The 25,838-nt window shown below is 40.1% G+C and overlaps 1 protein-coding gene across 2 annotated transcripts in view; it reads left to right on the top strand.

Annotated features, from left to right (window-relative positions):
• The first annotated feature begins 14,787 nt into the window (after window positions 1-14,787).
• The window catches only part of sema3aa (sema domain, immunoglobulin domain (Ig), short basic domain, secreted, (semaphorin) 3Aa), a 35,592-nt gene continuing 24,541 nt past the window's right edge, over window positions 14,788-25,838 (top strand). For both annotated transcript variants that reach the window (XM_007564025.2, XM_007564023.2), the window contains exon 1: window positions 14,788-15,383. In XM_007564025.2, the coding sequence (XP_007564087.1) occupies window positions 15,278-15,383 (106 nt within the window). In that variant the 5' untranslated portion in view covers window positions 14,788-15,277. The remainder of the gene's footprint in view (window positions 15,384-25,838) is intronic.

Here is a 25,838-nt window from a genome sequence, read left to right as displayed (position 1 = left end):
TGAGACGGACAAGAATGGAAAAAAATAAATAAATAAATAAATAAATAATGGGCAAATGTACAGTTTCAGTCAAAAGTTTTTACGTACCCGTCATGCTAACTTAAATTTTAATTCAAACAGTTCGTATTCGACGAATTTAAAGACGTGGTTATGACCTCACGTCAAATATATGGAAAAACAATGATATGATTGTGACTCATACAGGACGTTGCCATTTGACCACACCTTTTTGTAGCCACTACCAAGATTCTGGCATAATTCTTGCTGGATCCTCAACCACTACTGGTAGTTTATTTAAATTGAATTAGAGAAAAGTCAAAAATGAATAATAAAAAAAAAGTGTGTGCCAAATTCTTGTTTTTAAGAATTTATTCAAGATGTTTCGTGTATTAAGATTTAACACTAGAAAAAGATAAACTTTCGACTGACATTGTATCTACTGCATGGCAAAGAAACGCTTTGAAAAGAGCCACGCTTTAAGGTACGTTTAAAATTTGTAGCTGGGGTAAGACGAAAGCATTTTTTTTGTTGTTGTTAAATTTGAACAGTACCTCTATTCAAAGCTCAGGTGACTGATGTGGTTTATTTTGCTGTCAGTGCTTTACTTCTTGTTTTACAGTCATCACAAAGGCTCAAGTTCAAAGACATGACACAATGCCAGAGCATGTGCAACACAGCTTTTTGTGAAACGTAATATATCAGTATCATCTTAAACCTTTGTCTTTATTGCAGACATCCACCTGTGTACACGGTTAGGAAAGCAACGGCTTGTTATACAGCGACGTTAGGCTTTCGCCATTTCTCACCAGCAAGACCTGGGGGCTGTTTTTAAAGCTGTTGTACTTGCGTTGGTACTTTTGAGACCCTCTGAGTGACGGGTCAGAGACTGTAGACTGGGAATGAGATTGATCCCTTGCCAGACAGTCTCGGCTGGGGGCCACCATTCATTTGAGTCTTCCAGAGAGTCTCCACGCCCAGAAACCCTCCACCGTCCTCCTTCTGTCCACCCTCCCTGTGTTCACTTCCAGACATGCAGGGATTGCAGAATTTCCACAGAACTGTCAAAAGCAGAGCTGCCTGTGTTGCAATCCATGGCTATTGGTTTCCTTTAGCATTATCGGCCCTTTAATGGGTAACAGACAGGCTGTGACATTGAACACTGAAGCAAAACTACAAGCCAGTGTTTGGCTTCTGACTTGACTTTGCCCCCTACCTTCTCTCTCTAACTTGCCAGATGTAAAGCTGTTAAAGCTTAATGCCTGAGCTCGCGGCCCCAGATGGACTCCGTAACGCCAGGCGGACAGAGCACGCAAACGACACACTGACTTATTTATTTCAGCAAGGCTTATTGTACACATACAAACCACTGACATTTAAATGCCTCTTCACTACATTCTCTCCTCTTCTGGTCTGGATGGGAAATGTCCTTGTGGTCACTCTCACAGCATTCAAGATGGTCATTTTTTCCCCCCCTAAAACGTTCTTTGAAGACGTTTATTACAAGACTGTAAAGAGTAATGGGGTGTTCCATTTGCCATAATGAAACCTAACCACCCTGAAGATAGTTCATTGGATCCGTCTGTCCATCTGGTTAACGGTCCGAGTTGAGCCACAGAGCGGAAATCTCAGTGACTTGCCAGAGAGCAGTTAAAAGAAGGTGTTCTTTTACATCTTAAAGGATTAACCAGTTTGCATGATGGGATTAGCGCTAACTTCTTTATCTGTGGGGAAACCTGTTTTTCATAAGTTGATGTGAATCCTTTATACGCTAATGGTTACATTGTAAACAAGAAGAATTTTGGTATTTGGGGGTTCGCTTAGCATGGTTCCCTTTCTGTTTTAGCTCAAAATGCCAAAAGTATCTGTTGCATATTTTGATTAGTGAGTCAATGAAAATTTTCAGTTATGCTTAAACAAAAAAAAAAAAAACAATTCACTGCACGCTATGTTTCTCCAAAACCAATTCTAACAGTCAATATAAGCGCCAAACCAGACGAATAATTTTTGATTCCTAATACGAAGACTGCTTTTTGGACAAAAGTGGAAACAAGCTAATATTAGAATACAAATTGGAATAGAATAAATGAAGCACACATACATATTCCCACATAGTTTTACCAAAACAGTGAGACTAATTATATTTGTGCTCATACCCTTAAGGAACTTCAAATATTTGTTTTTACCATCTTTAAGAAAATCTGGATGATTCGTGCTAAGATAAAACTATTTGTCATCAAGTAATTTAGTCTTCTCTTTTTTTGAACCACATTGAATACAGAAACCAGGTCAAAACGTTACATAATCTAGTTTTTATGCTGCATGTCCACTTTGACAGTAATCACAGCTTGACATGTTTTGTAGTTGTGTTTGAGCTGCTTTGTTTTCTGAGATTGCTGCTCAAGAAAATTAACTTTTTTTTTATTTTTTTTTTATTTTTTTTCACTGTAGCCAATAGCTGAGTGATTTGTCTGAGAGTCTTGGATCTTTATCTTCCCCATAAATGCAAGTCTTCCTACAATAAACAACATGCTGCCTTCATTTCAATATCAATGTGCATCAAGGTCTGCATGAAAAAGTAATTTTGCATTACAGTTTGAAACCAAGTTTTTTTTTTTTCTTTTTCATTTGAGGAAGTAAGGCTGTGTGATATCCGCCAAGCAAGTGTGAAAGATAATTGGTCACCGAGGAGCCACTTTGATGGAGTCGTTTAGCTGCAGCACTTTGCATTTCATCACTTCTTGCTGTCAATTATAGTTGACTTACAAGGGACAGGGAATGTAAAGCATCAATTTGTGGGTGGGTGATTACACTGGGGAGGAGATGGTAGGACGTATCATCCATCTAACATGGCTGCTTGTCCTTCAGTTATCCCTTGTTGAAGTGGAGTGAGTCATTTCGTTCGCTTAGTTCATCTCTCAGTTTGCAAAGAGAGTTTGGTAGAAATGCGCACAGCGCCATGCAAAAGTGATCAAACCCAAGAAACATCACTCCTGTTCTGATGCTGCAAACCCTTAAGTTTAAATAAGATGTAACTGGGATCAGGTATGACAGACCAGTCCCAAGTAACTCATATGTATTGTGTGTAACAAAATCAAGACAGTGTTTTTTAAGATATCCGAGTGGGTAAATACTTTTTACTGGTACTGTACATTTATTGGAATACATTTGTCTAGGTCAATGTTTCCTTTTTGTTCCAAAGGAAGAAAAACAAAATGGATTCCTAGATGTGTTGAATTTGGGACAGAAAGGACAATGGCACAGGTGAGCTGGTTCTGTCTTTCTTCATCTGTTCCTGTCTCTTGGTTATCCTCATCTGCTCCCTGTTCTGAGTCCCCCCCCCTCTCTCTCTCCTGCCTGGCTCACTTGAGTCTCATCTTCTGAAATATCTATGTCAGAATCCCACTCAATTATTCTTTTAAGAATTCTTACTGCCTCTGTCAGAGAGCTGTCCACTGGAGAAATGAAAGATAGTGATATGTTGGTTTGCATTTCTTTATCCGTATTTAAACAGGCATACGACTACATTTTAAGCAAAAGAGTAAGCATGGCCGTCTTTATGAAGGCGGATTCTGTTAGAACCACTTCAGAGAACCTGCACTTTTGTACAGGTGGGACACATCCCTCAACAGACATGTTGGGAGTCTCTGTTTAAACAGATGGTTTGTATTTACACAAAGTCCTATATAATTGCCACGGAGCTCGCAGAATAGAAGGACTTTTTATGCCTCGTAATAAATGGACAGCATGCGATTGTTTTGTTCTTAGGCGTAGGCTGCGTTAAAAATAAAGAGCTGAGGCGACAGACATGAACCTCTTCCCCCACACAAAGGTAGCGCGGGGTTTCCCCAAGTTTGCCTTCTGCGGCCTGATAACTTTGAACTGTCAATATTCTGCTAATGGCTTTGGGAGGAGGCAAAGACAATAAATACTGACGGGTAATTAGGGTTGAAAGGGCAAAAACGGGGGGCCATAACTCTATTTTAGGTTCACGGTTTTAATCTCTAAAGAAAACAAAGTTCTAAGTAATGGGAGGTGAAATTTCAAGGCGCTAGAAACTTTAGAAGGACTCCCATTTGTTTTGTTCTCTTGACAGAATACTGAAGATGTTTTTATTTTGGTCTGGGATGGCTTCATTTCTGCTCATGCAGAAATGAAGCCATCCATGGGAAATTCAGTTGGCAAACGATCCTTTTCTTGTTAAAAGGAGATTTGTGCGAAGAAATCAAAACCAGACATGTTATAAAGCTTTTACGGGAATCATATAATGGTGATTAATGTTGTTTTGTTTTTTTTGTTGTTTTTTTTTCAGTAAAACAAATCTCATTCATCTTGGGCTTATTTCTTTCTGGAAACAGGGATTGTTGTGCTTTTTCATGCAACACATTTGTTACCCTTCAAATTAAGAAGTGGAGGCATTTCCTACTATTCTGTCGGTGAGAGATATGAATTAAATCAGCTACAATGAGTGGAAACAGCTAATGATTATTTGCTGAATGCGGTGACATTGTTTTGCATAACTCCTGCACAGTATGCTCGTATTCTCTAGGACTTTTACTTAATTAAACTTGGCGAGTGTGATGGTGTTGCAGGAAATTAAATATTAATTTGTTGCACAGCGCTGCACAACACTAAGGAATAATTAAATTATGAGTAATGTGCCTTGGCCAGCCTTTAAAAGATAACGTGATTGATGTAAAATCCGCAGAGACGCGGTTGTTGCATTTTAAATTATAGCTCTGTGTAAAATGAAAGCTGCATTCATTACGGAAGCGGAAACATTGTCGCAGACAAAAACCCCTTTACTAAACATAATCTATTGGTTTAATTCATTATGTCTTTCGCAGATGTAACTGGTATATATTTATATATATATATAAAAAAAAAAACTCTCACTGGATTCCCACACATTCACCCTGTGGTATCAGTGTCTCTATCTGTCCATCTGTCCCTCCCCACCTCTCCTTATTTAACACACATTTTCTTGGAAGCGAATGTGAGCCATATTAAATCTGACTCCTCGGCTGCGCAGTAATGCGAGCACCAGCGGTTAGTTTTATATGATTCACAAGCGTGTAAATATTTAATAGAGAAGCGGCATGGAGTGCTGTGTCACTGTTCCTGCGCCGTCAACCCCGCAGATGTAGAGCGAGTGAATACGGAGAGGATTTCTCCCCGACAGAGGAAATTCATGGAGCAGCTGAAAAATTCACGTACAGTACGGTGGTTATTTTTCTTCACTGACGCCGTCATGCGTGACTATGCAAGCTGTTTGTGGCTGCTAGATGTGGAAACTGAATAGGTATGTTTTGACATTTACCTTAAGCTCAGCTGAGCAAGGTAATCCCAAAATTATGTAAACTGACCTTTTATGATAAGTGGCATCAATAAGTATTGCCGCCTTGCACCTCACACAAGCCGCCAATACCTGTGGACATTTTATTTATTTTATTTGATTCACATTTTATATATTTATATAGGAGAAAAATAGCCTAAATAAATACAAAAAATTGTATTGCATGCATGCAAAAAATTGATCAGGGGGAACTATCCAAACTGAGCTGGCCCCATGTGGAAAAGTAATTCCTGCCCTAAATCTAACATCTAGTTGTGCTACACTTAAAAACAATCACCGACATCGACAGTTTGTAATAACTGGGAAAGAGTATTTGCGATCAACGCTGAGGAATTTTAACTCACTCTGATCTCTAGAAATCTTTTAATTCAGCCATGTTTGGGCATTCTCAAGTATGAACAATGTGTTAAATGTGATTCTATTTTAATTACATTTAAGTCAAGACTATGGTTAGGCCACTCCAACACTCATTGGTATGTCTTGTTTGAGGAGTCATTCAGAGTTAACCTTGCTATTGTGTTTTGGATCATTTTACAACCAAAATGTGATTTGTCTCAAGGTCCCGTTCTGATATCTGAATAGTCTCAATCCGTGTCAAGTCCTTCCACTGCCACCAGCGTGTTTGACTGTTTCTATGACGGTAGCGTAACGCACACCTTCCAAAAACAATAAAAAAATTCAAGCTTTGTCTTGTGGTGGAAAATTTACTTTTAACATTTATCTCTCCAACTGAACTGTGCGTGTCCACCATTCCACAGAATATTTTCCCTAAAGTCTTGGAGATCATGTACATGTTTTTGGTGCCAAATGCTCAGCTGTGGCTTTGGCCGCTGACTCGGACTCTCCCATGGAGACCATTTTTCCAAGTTTCGCTCGTATTGTTAAATCTTTAGGACCGACCTTAACAGAGGCCTTTGAGGTCTCCCATGCTTTAGATGTTTTCTGCGTCCCTCTGTGAAATCCTGGTTGGATCTCTTACGTGTTGTTGGAGTATTGTGGTTGACTGACCTCTCCTTGAAGAGCTCACCACTGCTGTATGTTTCCTCCGGTTGTGGATTATGACTCTTGCTTTGGTTTCCTGCTGCTAAAAAGTCTTAGAAATGGTTTTGTAAGCCATTCCAGACTGATGGATGCCAAAAATTGCTTAGCCATCAGGGAGGTTCTATTTAAATTACCTGTGATATCTGAAGGTCGGGTACCAATTATGGCTGGGTTTGGTTTGTAAAATTGAGCGAGGGGTGGCAATTATGTTTCCTCAATGGGCCAGGCCAATTTGGATAGCTTTTTCCCCTTAATGAATGGAATCATCATTGTAATACTGCTTTTTGTATTTACTCAGGTTCTCCTTCTCCGATATTAAATTGGTCTGATAATCTGAAAGCCTCTTTTGCCAATAATAGTTTGCAGTGCATCAAATACTTAATAATGTTTTTTTGCTCTATCTAATTTATGCTAAGAATGAAATGGAACTTCATAAAATAATCAACCAATAAGAATGTTTTTTTTTTTATTATTATTTATTTCACCCTTCTTTTGGGCAAATCATTATATGCCTCAAATATGATGATAGGTTTTGTGAAGAAATGCCAACAGCATGCATAAATGAACATAGAGACATGAAATAATAAAAAAAAAACTCAGGCTTACCTCACTTATGTATAAGTGGGTGGAATGTTTTTGTGTGCAACTTTCTAAAGTCTAAAGTTTAAATGCCTTACATTAGTAATATTAGCTTCTACAAGCATTTGTAATGAAAACATCTACCGTAGGAAAACAAAAAAAAATATTCCAGAGAGTGATATACAACATAATGACTAAACAAATTAAAAGGTCATGACAATTCATATGAAACTTTTTTTGGGGAAAAAAATCCTTTAACCTAATCTCAATAGGCACGGCTCTAGTAAAGGTTTAGCTATACCGCCTTCTTACTGCTGCTCTTCAACAAATCCCTGCCTCCTAATTGGGTTGGTTTTTAACTTTAAGCAATCTACCAGAGAAGGTAATGCTTTTTGAGAGATCTGTCAGAGGCCACATCCACTTTGACTGTGTATATATCAGAAGAAGGGGTGAGGGAGTGCAGATTTCTAAAACACCTATAAGCTCCCTGATTTAACAATACAGGAAGAATAATGAGCCTCTCCTGTGTTGTCTCTGCTGAACCCCATACTTAAGTCCTCCCCCAGTAAACCCTCATTCACAAACAGTGTGCTTAACATTTACATACATATGCAACTTAAAGGCGTCCTTTTTGTTTTGGATTAGTCTACTCCCCTCTTGCCTCAAGGGATTCTATTGGTCCTTTCCGCTTCACTGATGCTTCATGATGAGCTTCCTTTGGGCTTAAGCGAGACTGTCATCCCACAGTTGAAAGTTGCTCACTCATTCATTTGCAGCCTTGTATTTGTATGGTCACGTCTATAACGTTGCAATTTACTTCCGAAGAAGAGATTACGCCTCTGCGCTTGGGCTTTAGCAATATGTTGCTCAACAAGTCCTGACGACACACCGATAAGGAAATGACTCTTCTTCCCTCAAATAAACGTCAGAAGATCCCAAGAGGAAACAGATTGTATGAATCACAGCGACATTTGGTTGAAATTTCCTTGCTCGTCTTTATTGCATTCTGATCAGTTGAGCGGCATCGTCATCAGACGAGTAAGTCGAACGCATCTTGGTGGGCCAAGGCTCCGTGGGTAACTTATGTCATCAGAAGATGGATGGAACTGCAACAATTCTCCCAACAACTTCCCGTCATTCATCCCTCTGTCAGGAAAGCAGATGTTACAACTGTGTAGTGCTTTCTTTCCCATGTGGTCCCACTTTTGTTTATTTATGCTCTCATTCACATCCGTCTCTTGAGTGGATGCTGAAACTGGATGTGCACACATCAAGCCAGGATTTTGCGTGTGTAGGTGGAGGGCTTTTGCTAAGATTGCCCGAGCTTTGTCATGCACATGACAGGGTTGCTTGACCCTATTGTAAACCTGCCGGCCGACCTGCTGACCTTTTTAGAAATCATGAAATGGGGGGAGCAGGGGGGGGAAGCTTCCCATTTCCCTCTACCAGAGTTTCTGACTCTTCTGGGCTAGAAGAAACATTGTTAATGAGCTCCAGAATGGATTTTTAATGACACTATTGCTTTATTTGAATAGTAAGAGCGGACAAAGAGCAAACAAGTGCAAATACAGGTGTTTGTGACATGATTGGACAGATGGCAGCATCTTTTAGAAAGGAGGTCAGCATGTCACAAAACTTGGGATTCATTTGCCAGCGTTTGGATATTTCTCTCTCAAAATCATTTCAGTTTCCTAAAATTGTAGGAAAATTAAAAAGTCTTTGATTGTAATGGAGCCAGACTTTTACCTTCAACTTTAAAATACATGATATAAAATGGGATCCTGTGTGTTTTTTTTAACTTGTCATAACTAAGTATAAGACTTCTCTGATATTCACAGATCACTCCATTGAAAGAAATCAATATTTGCTCTTTTTTCCCCCAAAGCGCCACATACGCTGACACAACTTCTCAACATTATGTTCCACTTTTTATTCAACTACCATCTCTTGATTAAAATTGAAGTGAGTTTTTTTTATTTTAAACAATCTGCTGTTTTGACAAAATTTACTGTATAGATAAGTTGAAAGCGATGGGATTTGGTTTTGAGAACTACATCAACATAGTTTGTTTACATCTTCGAAAACAAAGAACATGAGTAAAAAACATTTTACTTGACTTTTTGTAACTACATAGCAATCTCTTCCTAAATAATGTCATTAACATGTGAATTTCTAATGAACCCACTCTTATGCTAACATTTTGTCAGCTAAGTTGCGCCTAAAAACATATAAGGAAATGTTGCTAATCCATAACTCGTAGTAAATGCCACTGCACTTCCTGTGTCCACCTTCTTGTCTCTTCCACTCTAGTTTCCTATGCTGAGCAAGGGGCTGCTGTGTGCGACCCCAGTTCACATGTGACAGGATGTCATGTTGGGGAACAGGAAGTGAGCAGGAAGAGAAACTCCCTCACCGTCAGGGAAATGATGGTTGCCCATACCTTGAACTTCATGTGTCATTTACGAAGGCAGCGCTTTACAAATGATGTGTTCGCAGGAATATGGGGTCAGTTAGGAAGTGAGCCGGGTGGTCCGCAGCCAAGTGCTAAAGAAGGTCAAAGGCCAATCAGGGCGAAGCGCGGGGTGGAATATTTCCGATGTTCTTCATAAGACGGACATCAGGGGTTGTGTTACCGTAATCGTTTTCCTCAACACGCATGAGAGTATTACCAGCATACAGGATGAAGACACACCATCGTATCAGTAACAGCACATTGACACCGGCCACACACCCAGACCCCTCTGACGCCTGTCCACCATTCGCTTCGTCCCCACAAGCCGAGTGTCTCATGTCCTCCTCTATTTTTACCATCAGGCGCTGAAAGCCTCTGGAAGCTCCTTGTCAATGGGCATCCCATTCCACTGCCAACAGTGTGTCACCATTTATTAAGTCATCATTACTCAAGGCTGCTCCAGCTGCCGAGGTGCCAATGGCTGTCGCAAATAGATCGGCAGCGATAGGCCAGGCTGTTGCTGCGCTCCCCTGAAGGGTGACCCGCTCGGGCGTGCTCCAGCACATCTCTCCGCCAGCGAAGATCGACGCCGGTAGCCAGGCTGGCGCTGGTACGGCTAATGCAGACAAATGGAAGCGGGGTCATGGATCAGGGCAGAGGAGAGAGACAGAGGTCTGCAGCGATGCGCTGAGTGAGAGAGTGCTTTCACGCGTCTGTCCGCACCTCTTTTTGTTTTGGGTAAACAATGAAAAAGGTTGTTTAGACTAAAAGGGTGATGAAACACGAGGCTGGGGAGGCTGAGGTTTAGGAAGTGAAGGCACAATGGAAGGCATGGCTGCATGCAAAATACACACATGGAAATTCACTTACATCAGTCTAAATAGAGAAGGGAGCCTCTAAACAAGCAAACATTTGAATATTTCAGCACAACAGTTGATTAGAATTGATCCAAAAATGTATCTGTACCTGTCTTCCTCCTCCTTCTCAAAATAATTAGGAAAACTGTATTCAAAAGTACAATGATATTTTAAAAAGTTATTTTTATACTTCTAATTTTGCAATAAAACAATAAAAGGGTTGTCCTGTTTTTGGCAATAATTCAAGTAAAACAAATCCTAATTTTTAACAGAAATTTTAAATGGATAGATAGTATAAATTGGCGTTGTTTGAAATGGGTGCTCAGCTATTTATCTGTTTTTGTTTTTGTTTTTTTGTTTTTTCATTTTCTACTTTTAGGTTTTTGGCCATTTTAACTTGATGGGAGAAAAAAAAAACTTCATACAACATTTTCCTGTTTTGTCCACTTAAATGTTTCAGGTCATCATACACAGTTTAATGTTAAATATTAGTCAGTTTTTCAAATGATGACTTAATTTAAAGGGTAAGAAAAATCTTTTGCAAACTAAATTTTGTTAGTTTGCAAAAGATTCATAATCATGAATCATTCATAATCATGAATCATTAATTCATGATTATAAATCATGAATTAATAATCATGAATTAAAATCACCTTGATTTTTTTGTTGGGTTCAATTCTACAGAGTGGATTACTACAGATTTGTAGAATGGAGAAATTGCTTGAAAAGAACATTACAAGACAACAAAATGCAACACATAATGACTTAAAAAAAAACATCTACTAATTGAGAGAGGGTCGAATCACTAACAACCATTAATGGATAATGAATTTTTCTCCGTGGACTCTCAAGGAGAATCTGAAATGTTTTAGAAGTTGTATGCCATTATGTCTGGCATAAAACTAACACAGCCTTTTTACATAAACAGCACCATAACATAAACTGGTGTAATGGCACGAGGCTGCTTCAGAACCTGACCAACCTGTTGTAATGTATATAACCAAAATATTCTACTTTCTGCAAGAAAATATTGAGAGAGCATGTCAGTGAATCAGTGCCATGACTTTAATCTGAAGCGTATGTGGGTTTTGCAGCAGGTCTTTGATCCAAAGTACACCAGGCGACAAAGCCCATCTCTTAATAGCTAAGAGAAATAAGTTCATGTTTAAGGGAGGCTGAAATTAAAACTATTATGTAAAATTAGCCAAATTTTTTCCACATCAATGTCTAAGCCTGATTGACAGCTATTTCCAACACTCAATGGTAGTTGTTACCTCCAAGGGTGGCATGACCAGATTTAGTGGTCAATTACTTTTTTCACAACAGGAAAGGTTGGTTTTGATAGCTTTTTCCCTTGTAAAAAACAGCTTTTTTATTTGCTGAGGTTACCTTGTCTCATTAAAATTTTTGTGGGGCCCAATTTGTGGAGCTTTCACACTGTTGACTGTAAAACAGAGTTTCCCCCCAATATAATCAACAGTTAAGATATACATAACATTTAAACATTTTGAAGACTGTCTACATCATTTGTGCAAATTCTAGCAAGAAAACAAAACTTTTATGTTGAGTGTTAGGTCTTAGGTAGAAAATCCCCTTTTTACAGACATAAAATTATCAAAACGGCGATAGAGCTTGAAAAAGGAGCCTTATAAAACTAACTAAACAAGGAGTTCTTCTATATAAATAGCAGCCAGTGAAGCAGACATTTAAATACAATCATATTCAACTTTGCAGAACTGTCTATTTTAAGAAACAAATCAGATTAAAATCACAAATCTAAACTGCTTTAAAAGTCCTGCACCCCAAAAGCACTACCAAAGATTCGGACTGAAATGTGATCTGTAAACAATCAACGACAGACTCAAGAATGTGAAATCAGATACGCTTTATGTTACAGCAGCAATAGTTTCAAAACACGCAACGTGCATGGAAGAGCAGGGAAATGCGGGCGCCCTGATGGCACATGGTTGCTTACAACACACCACTAACCCCAGTTCTCAGGTTGTTTTCCTTTGCTATCTCGATGTGTCTGGGTTGACACATCAGCACTCCTGTTTATCAAAGCTTTTATCACCTCACCGCTGCCTAGTCAGCCCTTAGAGGAAGCAGGAGGTGCCCTCACACACACACACACACACACACACACGCACTGCAACCTGTAGGGGCTGGCTAAGGTTAAGAGAAGGGGGCTTTGTTGACCTACATCAGTGATTTGAATGACTTTACCAGAGACAGGATCTGTCCCAGACTATGCAGGTGACCCGCCAGCATGTTTTCCTCTTAACTGAATAGTTTCATCTGGAAAAGTCAAAAACACGCTTAGACCTCATTCTCTGAGTGGAGAATAATGCAACTCTTACACCATGTGTGCTACTCTCCCAGAAGAAGACACAAAACATTTGAGGCTAATTTGAGCCACTTGCTTCTGATATCTTATTCTCATAAATAATGGTTGTAGGTGACTGTCGGGATGGAAACGAAGTGGAAAATTGGCAGGTTGGCTTTATGGCTCGTTCTTCGGCCAGAGAGACCAGATTAACGGCCTAGTTAATGTGCACAAGGACCTAATTTGTCTACGTATTTCCCTTAGCACCTTTCTGTCGCTTACAGAAAAGACATTTTGTCCGTCATTTACCGACACTTGGTGTACGTCACCGCAAAGCAAAAGGGAAAACACCCCAGGCGATCAGTACTTCCTTTTAGACACTGTACATTGATAAATAAATGGCCAGGTTTAGATTTTAATTCAACTAAACCTGGATAAATAAAGATTACATGAAATCTTCATTAAAAAAAAACCCTCAACTCTGACATTTAATTGCAATTACTTTTATAGTATGTCTTATTTTAATTGAGGTTTTACTTCTCATTTTAGCCAGATGACCACGTGAAACATGACCAATTATGACCCCTGCTTGGTGGTAGATTTTGAGTTTTCCTTCCCAAACAAGTTGAGTACAAAATGACAAAGACTCCAAAAATGCAACTGGCAAATTACAATCGAAAGCAAATAAAAGAAACCTCCAGGAACGTTGAAAATAATCTAATAACTTTAGATCTAACATACAATTCAGATTTTTTTTTTCCTGCTAAGATAAGTGTCTTAAAATGGCGATTCCTTTAAACCGCCAAAGAACATAGCAACTGCACATGGAAAGTAAACAAAATTGTACAATTGAAAGGAAAAAGCAGACATTTTTGTGAATCAATTTTTCCTGTTATTTTTTTTTCTTTTTGTTGTGACTCACTCTTTCGAAACCACATATCACATTAAGTGGCCTTCCATCGGCAGGTTTTGGTGGAGTTTCTCTGCTCTGAATAATAATATTATTTAAAGTGAATGCTTCAGAGTGAGTCAGCCGTCGAGATGGAGCAAAAGGTGTGGTGGTTACTAACCAAAAACACAACTTGGAAGAAGTCAAACCAAAACAAGTCCATGGAAAGACAAAGAAGTGGTTTCTAGGATATTTAAAAAAAACATTGGTGGTACCTCTCATTTAAGAGGAAGATATTCCATCAGAAATTGAATTTGTTAATAAATTAGCATTTTCTCTCTTTCCCATATGTATTTTGCTTTTAAAAACGGCAAGATCCTCCTACAAATCAAGCAAATGTACTTGACATAATTTACTAGGCAGAAACTGTGGATTATCTACTGAAACCTTTGGTACAGTAGCTGTTTATGATGTGGGCCACGTGGCTCTTTGCATGGGTTAGCAATCAAATGACTTTATGTTGCTTATTTGCATGTCCAATCCCTTGTATTCTGCACAAAGCCTAAGAGAAAAATAAAAAGAATAACAGTTTCATAGTTGGAAAATTTTGGTCTATTTAAAACAATGTTTAATTTGAGCTAGCTTCAGACAGAATTGTTTCACATCAGCCCTACTACATATTTAAACAGATGACGGCATATTGACTATGTTTATCTTTTTTTTTTATTTACAAGCTCCATTGTTAAATATATCTATAAAAATATAGCAGAAACAAACCCTTTCATGAATTTTAAAATGTTCTTTTCATTTAAGCTCATGCATGCAAAATCTGAAAGATTCCTTTTAGTCAAGGGTTTCATTAATTTTTTTGACAGCTCCCTCTCCTGGATTCCTTTTTTCTTTTTCTTCTTCTTTTTTTTATTCTCGAGTAGATTAACTCTGCTTTTCAAGCACCCTAATAAACCAGGTAGGGGAACCCAGTGATTAAACTTTAAATTTCATGGTCAGTTAGTGGCAGAGGAATTAACACAAGGGAAGGCGTTTCACTGCTGTGAGGGAGAATAAATTAAGACGAGGGGGGGAAAAAAAAAAAAACGACAAAGAGCAAAGGAAACGAGTGCGGAAAAGTCAAGACTATAAATCTTAACCATTCTACTTCCTCTCTATGACACTGCCTTCATCACTGCTCTCAAGTAATACCCCACCTCCTCTTTCCTCCTGCTCTCCCTCCCTCTCTCTCTCTCTCAGCTGCTCTGCCTCCCCTCCCCTCCCTCGTTGTGGATGGTGTAGCTCTCTCGCAGTCTGGTGGAGCTGCACACAAGGATTAGAGGGTTGTTGTGAGTGTCTGCTCAAAGAGTGGGAGCCAGTGGACAGAAACAGATCAAAAAGAAAAACTCTCCAGCAAGAGGATAGCCTTGTTATACCGGATAAGTGCTCTGATTTTATTTCACCCTGCCTCTACTTCTCATCACAGTCGAGCTGAAGGGTCTTCACCTGGGGGAGGACAGATAAGCCAGTCAACTATACAGCTTGGATTTTCGCACGGGGAGCCATGTGAGCTGCACTCCCCTCTGCCGACTTCACGCAACAGAACTGCCCCAACAGTCTGCACTCCCAAGACCCAGGAGCACAACTAGGATTTGCCCACCTCCCACTTCCCCTTTCTCTCCCTGGAACCTCTACTTTCAGCGCTTGCACACCTCAGCAGAGGACACCTTTCTTGGGGTCGGGCTCTGAGTGGCCCCCTGGTCTGGAGGCCAGACAGCAGCACTCCAGCACCATGGATTACCTGCTTCGGACTGTAGTGCTGCTGTGCTTCACGTTGCAGCCGGGGAGAGGAGCTGATCCCAAGCACAACGTTCCCAGACTAAAGCTGTCATTCAAGGGTAAGCCCATTCCTTGTGTCTTCTGACTCCAGGTTATATGGGGATTGCTTGTGTGCTCTTTGCTTTTAAACCGGAGCTGCTTTTCTTGCCCACTGGGTGCTCTTTAGTGCTGTTCTTTTCATCTATTCTTTGGCATGCTGAGTGTCCCTTTTTCTTCCTTTATCAGAGTAAGTCTATTTCTGCTTCTGTGTGCGTCTCTTGGTCAGCGCACAAGACCTGCCTCTCCGTATTCCTTCCTCCAATTTCCTTGCTGCTCCCCTCTCACTTACGCTGACCGTCTCCAAGAATTCGCGATTCTCCCTACAAATGGGGAGATTGTTTCCATATGCTGTGGAAGCACTCCTGCCTTAAGTCAAATGTATATATTGGCCCTGTGTCATTTCTCCTCTTCTGCTCGTACAGCCCTGTTAAGTGCAGTGAACAGGCAGCAGAGCCTCAGTTTTTGTGACTTCTGTCCCAAAATCTCACCCCCCCCCCCCCAAAAAAAAAGAGCTGGTGGGATCTTGCTGGTCCTGACATAGAGCATGTCCTCTTTGATGCATCTCCTTACCGTATCTCGAAATCAACAGTTGACGACTTTGAATGCAATTACATGCAACTTTTGTCACCTATTTGCACATTTTAGGGAGAGTGAGAATTTACCGTGCACGTGGATATTTTTTTTTTTTTGACATATCTAGCAAACATGTTATTCTCTCTCCTTCTGTGTTATTTTGAGGGGAGACTGCGGAGCGCCGGTTCTTCCTCTCCTTCTCCTCCCTCTTTCTCTTTTCCCCATCTCGTCTCCTCTCTCACACCCTACACTAAATCAGGCTCCATGTAATAGCAGACAACTTGGACAGAAATAACCGGCAACATTTTTGCCATTTTTCGGGAGGGGGGGGGAATTTTTAGGAAAGTGCACTGCTCCAAGTGTGGTCTTGTGACTCTTCGTTACACCCTCTGAAAATTTATGAACAAGCCGATTTGCAGCCGAAAGCATGAGTGTGTGGTTGAAAGTCCTCTCATTCACTTGATTGTCACCAAAATCTTAGTTTTTTTTTTTTTTTTTTTTTTTTTTTTTTTTTTTTGGGGGGGACAATCTCAGTGTTTGCCTTTTCTGAAGGAGAATCAGATGTTGGCTTTAAGCATGGTTTGAAAATGATGTCTGTCACCAATTCATCTCTATGTTTAGACAAGACATTTAGCGCAACTTATGGTTAGAGGCCTGCTATATAACATGCTTTATTCTTTAGATGGAGGGAAAGTTGTAATTTTGAGGGCAGTATAGTTTTCTTTATCATCCTTTCAGTTTCCAAATGGATACTATTCCACATGCCCTTGGGCTAAAATAAAAAATGTCAATGACTTCAGTGTTTGTTCTGTTGAGTTTCCTTCACAAGTCGTTATACGAGGCTTTTAAACTGTGATGACATGGGAAGATCGATTGTTGGACTTACCTGCTTCATGTCAAACATCCCCTGGGCTCTGTCGCATCACTTCACACGAAGCCAAGCTTTTAGGGATGATGGGAAAATGTCAGCTCTTCTGCATGCAGGCATCTGGTTGGAGAATGTAAATCTAGTCTTTTGTGATCCTCTATGACGTTCCGTCTGACAAGTGAACATGCTGCCGACAAAAGGGCGAGACAAGAGACGTGTCGCCGAGCATCAAAGTGCGGATTGACAGACTGTGCCGGGTGATGGATGTGCATTGTCGAATTGAGAAAGCAGGTCTGCTTCTCGTCTTGCGAGATATACAATACTGTAATGGGAAAAAATAAATAAATAAATCATGCATTTTGCTTTAAAAGTCATGTTGTTTGTGCTAATGTTCTTGTTAGATCTTGGTGTGAGCACTCAACACCCTCTCTTGTGATTTCCTCCCCCTGGACCGAAAGAGGTGTCTCGGCTTGTGTGCAACAAATGTGTCAGGTCTTGCATGTCCTCATATATTCAGACACCTGGTTCTTGTGCGTATGCATGAGCTCACGAATTTGGGATCTTTTATTGGGCTGTCGAATCCTCTGTTGAGCGTGTGATCATAGTCAGCTGTTGGCTCGCAAGAGCGCGTCGTGTGCCACTTCCTTCGTGCTGCCCGCTCACCTCACCGGCGACTTGTGCGTTTCGTCTCCACAGGTGTTTGATGGCTCTCTGGATGTCCATCAGAAAACAATAGGTGGAAGAGGACTGAGGGTGCAACCACTCATTTTTATTGGAAGACGAGCTGCCGGACGTACAACGGATGAAGCAAAAGGAAGGGAGACTAGACTGGTTGTTAAGTGAAGTGTCAGTCATCACCTTTGCGCTGCGTGAAGCCAGACTAGAAATTCAGTCAAATAAACAAAACGAGGACTTCTCATGGGAAGGACAGTCAAACAAGCAAACCTCTAGAGCAGGATGAGCACACTCCGACTCCCAGGACGGTCTCATTAGCTATGCAAGTGTATGATTACGGGTACTCGGATATACACAGAGCATGTAAGCGGAGTCCCATGAAATCAGCCTCAAATGAGAGCTGATGACAAGCCCCCCGAGGGACTTGATAGTCACACGCCAAGTGAAGAATTCTTATCGTCTAGGAAAGGACAGGCAAACGACTGCAGAGTGAGCAGTTTGCGGCGGAGAACGATTGAGAAATGGAGACAGGTAGATAAAATGACCTCTCCCGGGACATTCTGGCAGAGCGAGTGGAGAGTAAATGATTTCCCAGTGGGGTCAGTTAGACATTCAGCGAAAAGGTTGCCATTTCACGGGGGACACTGCGATGATCACGGCAGTTAATGATTTTCTCTTCTCCTTGAGACTGCAGCACTGCTTACTTCCTCACCTTGACTAATATAATAAGGAAGACACGGGGGTGAAGGTAAATGCTAGGAAGACGTTTCACTTCGCCACAGATCAACTCGTTTGGATTGCTGATTAAAACGATTCCACTTTGAGGGAAGCAACTGAGAGGAGCTGACTTAAGATTGCTGTTTTACCATAAGAATTACAGGAGTCAGTGGTACACTTTTGTGGATTAAGCCGTACCCACAGTCTCATGGATCCCTCAGTTGCAATCTGCACACTGTAGGTAGCCATCAGGAGTAACACTGACCCCTAAAGGTCAGCCGAGGCACAGACATGCCAACAGTGGAAGTGGACATGGCATAAACTTTGAAACTTTGGACCTTTTTAGCAATTGAAAAAGAAGGCAAGACTAAAAAAAAAAAAAAAATGTTTGGATGTTAGGGTTAGGTGACCCTGCCACACGACCTCTTCACACCATTCTCCTCATCAATCAAAGCAAGAATAAGAAAGACAGAACAAAACTGTGAAAGGGATTAGACATCAGCAGTTGGCTTTTAAATACACTTGGTGTGGAGCTGCTCTCAGGGATGTCTGCTCTAAGCCCCATAATAAGCCTGTATATGTCTAGGAGTGACTGAATTCCAGTAGGATAAGTGCAGTTTGTATGTTTGTGGGTGTTTGCATGTGTGTTGGTTTATCTGTTCTCATCCCCCCCCCCCCGCCTCCCCTATTTTTTTTCTTTGATGTGTGAATTACCATGTGAGTATCACATTTGGAGAGTCTCCCGTCTGTATCTGTCCGTTCTACTGGCTGCGGCTGACAGAGCGGATGTAGATAATTACAAGGTGTACTCCCAACGCGCCAACCTTGGAGATGCCTGCCTCCATCTCCCTCCTTTTCCTCTCGTTCTCATAGTTCTTTCCTTCCCTCTCCTGTGGCCGAGTCGTCTCTGAAGGAGCCACAACACCACAAACCCTAAGTGCAATCTTTAAGAAGTCTGTGTGTGGGGGCTTTTTTTTTTTTTTTTTTTTTTTTTTTTTTTTAACTCGTCTCCTTTTTCTGTCTCTTTGATTGCAGGTCAGTTAATACGTATCTTTTCCTCGGTTGTTAGTCTTTGCAACTGTACTTTGACAGACACCCACACACACTCACACACTTACTAAACCTTCATCTTTGCTCCCACGCAGCCACATCTCAATGGCACAACCAATGTTTTCCAGTAGCCTCCATTGCAGTATGCCCCCACGTTTAACTTGAATGTAATTCATTTCCATGCACTCACTCACAAACCCTGACCGCAGAGTTTGCTAAGCTCCCACCGCTCTGGTCCACAAGTTGAAAGACGGTATGATGAATCTGTAAGCATACGCGTTTGTGCTGACTCTCGTCGCCGCACAGATAATTGTGCAATGACACAGCTCAACTTGCAAAAACAAAAGCCAGCCATAAAGAAATAAGTCACTAGTTTTGTTGTTGGTTTGTTTTTTTTTTTGGAACAAAATATTAAGCAAATTGCCACTACTTTAATTGGTGGAAATGTCTTTTTGATGTCTCTGTGGTAGGCATGGTTACTAGGGATATAAAAGGTGTGGCTTAAAAGCTGCCTAAATGTTTTGCTTTGCCGTTTTGCCGGATTGTACGACTTTTCGTGAATCAAAGAGCTGAAATGACTGAACTGTTCTCTGTCTGCTTGGAGCATTACAGCAATGGGCCTGTGCACCACCAGTCAGCTGGCAGAAAGAAAGCCAATATGCTTTTCCAGCGCTTACAAGAAAGCCAAAATCAGCTGTTTATATTTAAATATATAATCTTGAACTGGAAAATAAAGCTTAAATGATTACCTTAAATGATGATGATGATGACACAAGCTGCAGCTCCGTGGTGTAGCTTCAGGATGACAACTGAAGCAGACAGCCCAGCTAATACCAGCTTGTTCTTTTAAGAGCAGAACAGCAAAGAGGTGTATTGTTTTGCGCAATAAAGCCCCGAGAATACTCCTCCGTTACATTATTCACATCGACATTAACTTCAATTAAACTGAGCATTAATTCAGTGCTTGGGTAGAGAAATGAGCTTGTAGTTCCTGTTGTCTCTGACACAGTTCGTTCGTTCGTTCCATGCAGTCTTTCTCTTCTTTCTTATTTTGAAGGTTGATGGAAACGGATAAATAGAAACAGCTGTGGGAAGAAGAGATTAAAAGAACCTCATTACTGCTATGTTTTTAACTAAAAAGAAACAAAAAAACAAAACAAAAAGCAAGAGTGAGGATGTGTGAAAATTGACCTTGTTTATAAATTCCAGAGATGCAGATCCCAGAGTATTTGAAGTATTTAAAACAATCCGCTAACTTTGATGGGAAGAGTGTTGTAAGTAAGGCAAAAATGTTTTGGGAAAACGTATAGATAGGTGGGGATAAGAGAAAACTACTGCTAAATTTAACTGATTTATATTCCGTGAATTCACTATGTATCAAAATGAAAAAAAAAAAAAGTAACGGTAAACAAATGTTTAGAAGTGTAGAAGTAAAAAAAAGTGAAAAAAAAAAAAAAAAAAAAACATAACTTGGCACTAAACTTAGCTCGTATAACTTATGTTTTAAATAAAGCTTTAAGACGTAGTGCTGTCCGTAAATGTTTGTCTAAAACCTGTGAAGCTGTAGAATCTCTAATCAAACGCACCACATCTTGGGAATCTCATGCTGCCTCGTTCCTCATCCTTGGGTTTCTCCCAAGATCGTTCGCTGGAATGTGGCATATCTCCCGTAAAGAAAATGCATCCGTATCAAAAACTATGATCAGAGCTCTAAAGGCCACAACAAGGAGATAGCGCCAGCACCGCTTGTGTTTATTTACCAATTGGTGTTCCGGGTGTTGCACGCGTAAAGACTTTTTGGTCTATGTGTACTTAAGAAATGCACAGGCATGCACGCCGGAAAAAATAAAAAATAAAAAATCCTGTGTCTTTGCATCTGTGTTTGGGACGCAGGCTTGAGTTACAGCCTTGTGCAGATTGCAGTACTGTGGGTACGAATGGGTCCCACCACCTGCTAAGTCTTGTCAGTCAGATGGAGAAAGGGCGCACCGTTCAATCTGAGCAGAGTCCTGTTACGAAAAAGAGGGACATCTTTACAGAAAGGCGCACAGAATGAGTGACAAAGGGAAAGGATTGGCAGGGAAACAAACGCGGTAAACAAGTCAAAGGAAAATGTAAGGATTTACATCTATAATGCACATTGTGCATTATAGTTGAAGCCGAAAATTATTAAAGTAGAAGTTCTCTTCTTTTTTTTTTTTTTTTTTACAGTTTGCTGTGTATTGTGTATTTTTCTTTCCCTCCACTATTTTTTTTTTTCCCCCCCAAAAGAAACCTCAAAAATGAACAAATTACAGATTACAGTGTGGACGTAGTAATTCTTCCAGGGCAAAGACGTTGATAAAATTCATTTAATACTCAAGCAAAAAAGCGTAACGCGTTATCCTCGGATCCACTCGCGAGCTGGGATCTTTGGTTTTGCCCTCAGATTTATTACCGAGTCCGTCTTTCGCTTCAGCGTGTTCGATGTCACACTTTGCCGGGGTTACATTCAGATCTCTAGCCTCGCCTCATTAATTTGTAATAAAATGGCAGAGCTGACATTCAGCTACACCGTGCCGGCTGACAGGCTGCACTAACAGGCTCGGGCTCCAGACACGGCCATGATAACCACAGCCTGGTTCCTCTCAAAGTCCATCCATCAAGCTGCACGGTGATGGCGCTCATCTTCCCTTGTTCTACAGGAGTGATATTGTGATAGACGCAACCCATTTTTAACAGTTTATTCGACTCCGTTGGGTTCACATTGGTTGGCTTTATTTACATACCAAAGAGAAATGTGCATGTGTGTGTTTTCCCAGACAGCCTGGTTATCCTGTGAGCATTTGAGCAGTGTGTGTGTGTGTGGTGTGTGTGTGTGTGTGTGTGTGTGTTGTGTTAGTGGGATCCCTACAGCTGGCAACCAGGCCCCAAGCAGTCTGTGGTCAAAGTGCTGGTCTCTGCGGTCCAGCCGTCCAATGACTACAGGAGATACACGCTAATGAAATGGTTCCACGTTTTACTGCTTTTGTTGTGTGAGTGTTTTTCATGTGAGCTCATGTTTCTGGCTTAGCCTGCTGTCATTATCCCTGATTTTAGGTTTCTGCTGCCTTTATCTCTCACTCTGCTGCACTTTTACTGCTTTGCTTATCCCGTCAAATCCTCCAGTGAAATGTGTTTTTCCTATCCTGTCTTCCTTCCCTCCTCTCGGTCTCTCTTTCTCTCTCTCGTTTTCTGAAGGGGACGCAGGAATTTCTGGCGATCACAAAAATATGTCCAGAGTTGAGGACGAGGAAACATTGAGCGTAAAATTCCATATATTTTTAGGCTATTCAAATGGATGTAAACGTAGGAAGTATTTGGATAATGATTGTTGTGTGCATTTTTTTTTCATTAATTTTTAAAATACAAGCTGGATTATACTAGCACGGATTATTCCAATTTCCTGCAGCATAAATGTTACCTACTATTAGCATATCTAGTAATATATACCGTCATTAACATCAGACACATATTAAGAGTCTTATTAGGATTGTCTGTAAAACAAAAAAAAATGCGGCTAAAATGAAGCTAAAAACTAAATATATCAAGTTTGTGTCAACATTTTTTTTTTTAGGAAGAAATAGTAAGTAATTCCAGTAACGTATACGCTGGATATCCGTGGAGTCGATGAAACTTATACTGCTGGAAAATAAAAAGAAGTCCAACAGCTGTCGAATATTTAATGGACAAATATGTAGCCGTTTAAATTCTGTCTGCCAGTCATAAATCACTGAGCACCGAGCATTTTCTGATTGTTCTGTGTTTGTACAAGTGATGCATATTAAAGATAATGAATTCAAGCATGCCAGCATGTTATTAAATTAATGTCACAAACAAATTACAATCTTCAGTAGCGATGTGGTAATGCAAATATTTGTATCATACATGTCGTGTCTATTCGTTATATGGTTGTTAGTACTAGTACTGATATATATTGATCTTACTAGTATTTCATAACTGTCTCTTTATTAAAAGACTAATTGCATTCTGCAGACCATAGAGCCCCCAGCAATCAGACAGCTGTGTTTTGACAAGCCAAGGTGAGACTTGTCAGTCGTCTTTCTTTTTTTGTTTAAACTGTCTTTAAAGTCCGTTTTTCGAAATCCACGCCAAAGCACTCGTACCTTAAACTCTTATTTGTGAAGGTCAGCGAGAATTTCTCTGTCTAAATTTGCTGCATCTATTCTTTGAACAATGATTCAACTTTGCAGAAAAGTTTTATTTTCTTAGCAGCAGTTGCAAGGTTACTGGAGGCAGAGGACTGCTGATGTCGCTTCCTTCGCTGCGTAGTTAGAAAGTCAAGAATACAGTTACTTTGTACACTCGGTGCCCTTTTGGTGGTTGAAAGACTCCTGCTTTACTTTTACAGCCTTCTGGTGAAGTCATCGTTGCTGCGCTTCACGGACAATCAAAAAGTGGTGTGTGTGTGTGTGTGCTGGCCAAATATGCTTTTAGTGTTTAAATAAAAAACACAACAATAATAAAAACGTCAATATTTTTTTAATATTGTAATCATTAAAATTAGTAGCGACTTTATCCCCTCCACATAAAACCCAGGCGCGAGCTGCTAGATTTCGCACACGAGGGAAATCGGAGAGGGAAAGTAAGACTGAAGCCTCTGCAGCGGCATAGAAAAACAATCCCTAGAATGTGCATTACAAATGACATCAATAAACTCTAGTCACAGTTGGTTTATAATTGGTGGTGTATTTGGTTACGGATCTGTTTGCTCGTGGAAATGGACTGCGGACCGGTTTTGAATGCCAAAACTGTAGCGAAAATGAAGTCGGCACTGGATTCATTCATGCTAATCTGAAAATTCGCACCAGAGCTGCTCTTTGCCTCGGAGTTCATGGTAAAAATGCATGCTGAAAGAGAACCTGTTCCCTGTCACAGTCTGTCACTCAAAATACACCTGAATGAGGTCTCTCGTAGGTCGGGTTGTGTTATTATGCAGCTGGTCGCCAGGGAAACCACCCCACACCTGCTACTGTGTTTTAAAAAGACAAAAGCAAAGTGGTGAACTTTTTCTGGCATGTGTGGGTATCCTTGAGCTTAAGATAATATTTTAACACTTTCTTTAGCAAAGCTTAAACTAAATTTCCATCGGGCGGCTTTCTGTTTTTGTTTTTTTTTGGGGGTTTTTTATTTCGTGTGTATGTTTTGTTTTCATTTTCCAGCACCTGTGTTTTGTGGCTGCCATGGGAGCAGCAAATTGTGCTCCTCATTGCATGCTGTAAAAGAAAAAAAAGTTAAACATGGGGCTTCACCGATGAACGTTATCTGTATTTAATCATTATTTTGTACTTGTAGGTTTTTTGCAAGGGAACAATATCTTGAAAATTCCTCGCCTCTCTTTTTGAGCATTCGCTGCACAATTGATGGGTGAAACGACTCTCGAAAAGAGCTGCAATGTTCTAATGGAACACCATCTATTTGCTGGATCTCAGTCAAGTGTTTTCTGCTGTGGGGCTTTTGTGTTCCCCGTCACTCAAATGCACATTTGCGCAGCCGCGTGAGCCGGCATTCAGATAAACATAATTTAATGCCCCGTCTCCTTTCTTTCATGGAGTTTCATTATTCCGCCGTTGCGTGGCATGTAGGCGTCTAAAAATGCCTGCCTGCTTGCTGAATGGGGGAGTGAAGGGCACTCCATAGACAACTGCACTTGAATTTTGAATGTATTTTTTTTTTTTTTTATTTCATCTCCAAAGCTTTGTGATACATGATGCACATTATTTTCTGTACTGAAAATATGATAGAGACACAAATGCTAATTTATGTCAATGACTTGCTTGTACTTGCCAGTTTCAAGCTGTACTTCTCTATATGTTTTTTATTTTCTTTGTGCATGGATTAAATAAGAATTTAAAGTGCTTTGGGTGCTTCTAGTGAAAACCCCTTACACTGACAAAATGCTCCTTTTAGTTTTTTTGAGACAAGATCAAGATGTTTTTTTTTTTGTTTTGCAGAAAAAGAAAAAAAAGTAGAACTTGATCTAAATCCACAGTAGTTTTTTTTCTTTCTTTCTTTCTTTTTTTGCCAAATTGAAAAAATGTACAACTTCAACTAATCATTTTCAAACGACGCCAAGAGATTGAATTGTGTTTTCACAGTTGTGGCTGCTTGACTCCTAAACAGCTGCCCAGTACTGTGACAATTAAAAATACCCTTGTCCTCGTGTCAGAAGACTGCTTTAAAAGCAGTCTTATTATGTATGTCATAATATTTACATTAATGTAAAATGCTGATGGAATGTTCTAATGTGTAGCCACATCTGCATGGTAATATTATCTATGTCTTTCATGTTTTCTTGATTTTATGTTTGGATATTTCTTGCTTGGTTAATGAAAATCATGCCCACATTTGGTATTTTGGGAATAATAGTATTTTTTATAACTTTTTTTTTTTGTTCCATTTTTTTTTTTAGATTTAGTAGAGAAATTTGTATCCATTCAGCATTTTTGGACCATTGATTGAACTTAAAATGCATTTTTTTTTAATATACTAAAATATCAGATTTTTGTTTTTTTTTGTACTTTTGGGTGTTGATGATTTCATTTAAAAACAA

This window comes from Poecilia formosa, unplaced genomic scaffold (assembly GCF_000485575.1).
Source record: "Poecilia formosa unplaced genomic scaffold, Poecilia_formosa-5.1.2 Scaffold154, whole genome shotgun sequence".
Classification (NCBI taxonomy): domain Eukaryota; kingdom Metazoa; phylum Chordata; class Actinopteri; order Cyprinodontiformes; family Poeciliidae; genus Poecilia; species Poecilia formosa.
This window is presented reverse-complemented; position numbering and strand designations above follow the sequence as displayed.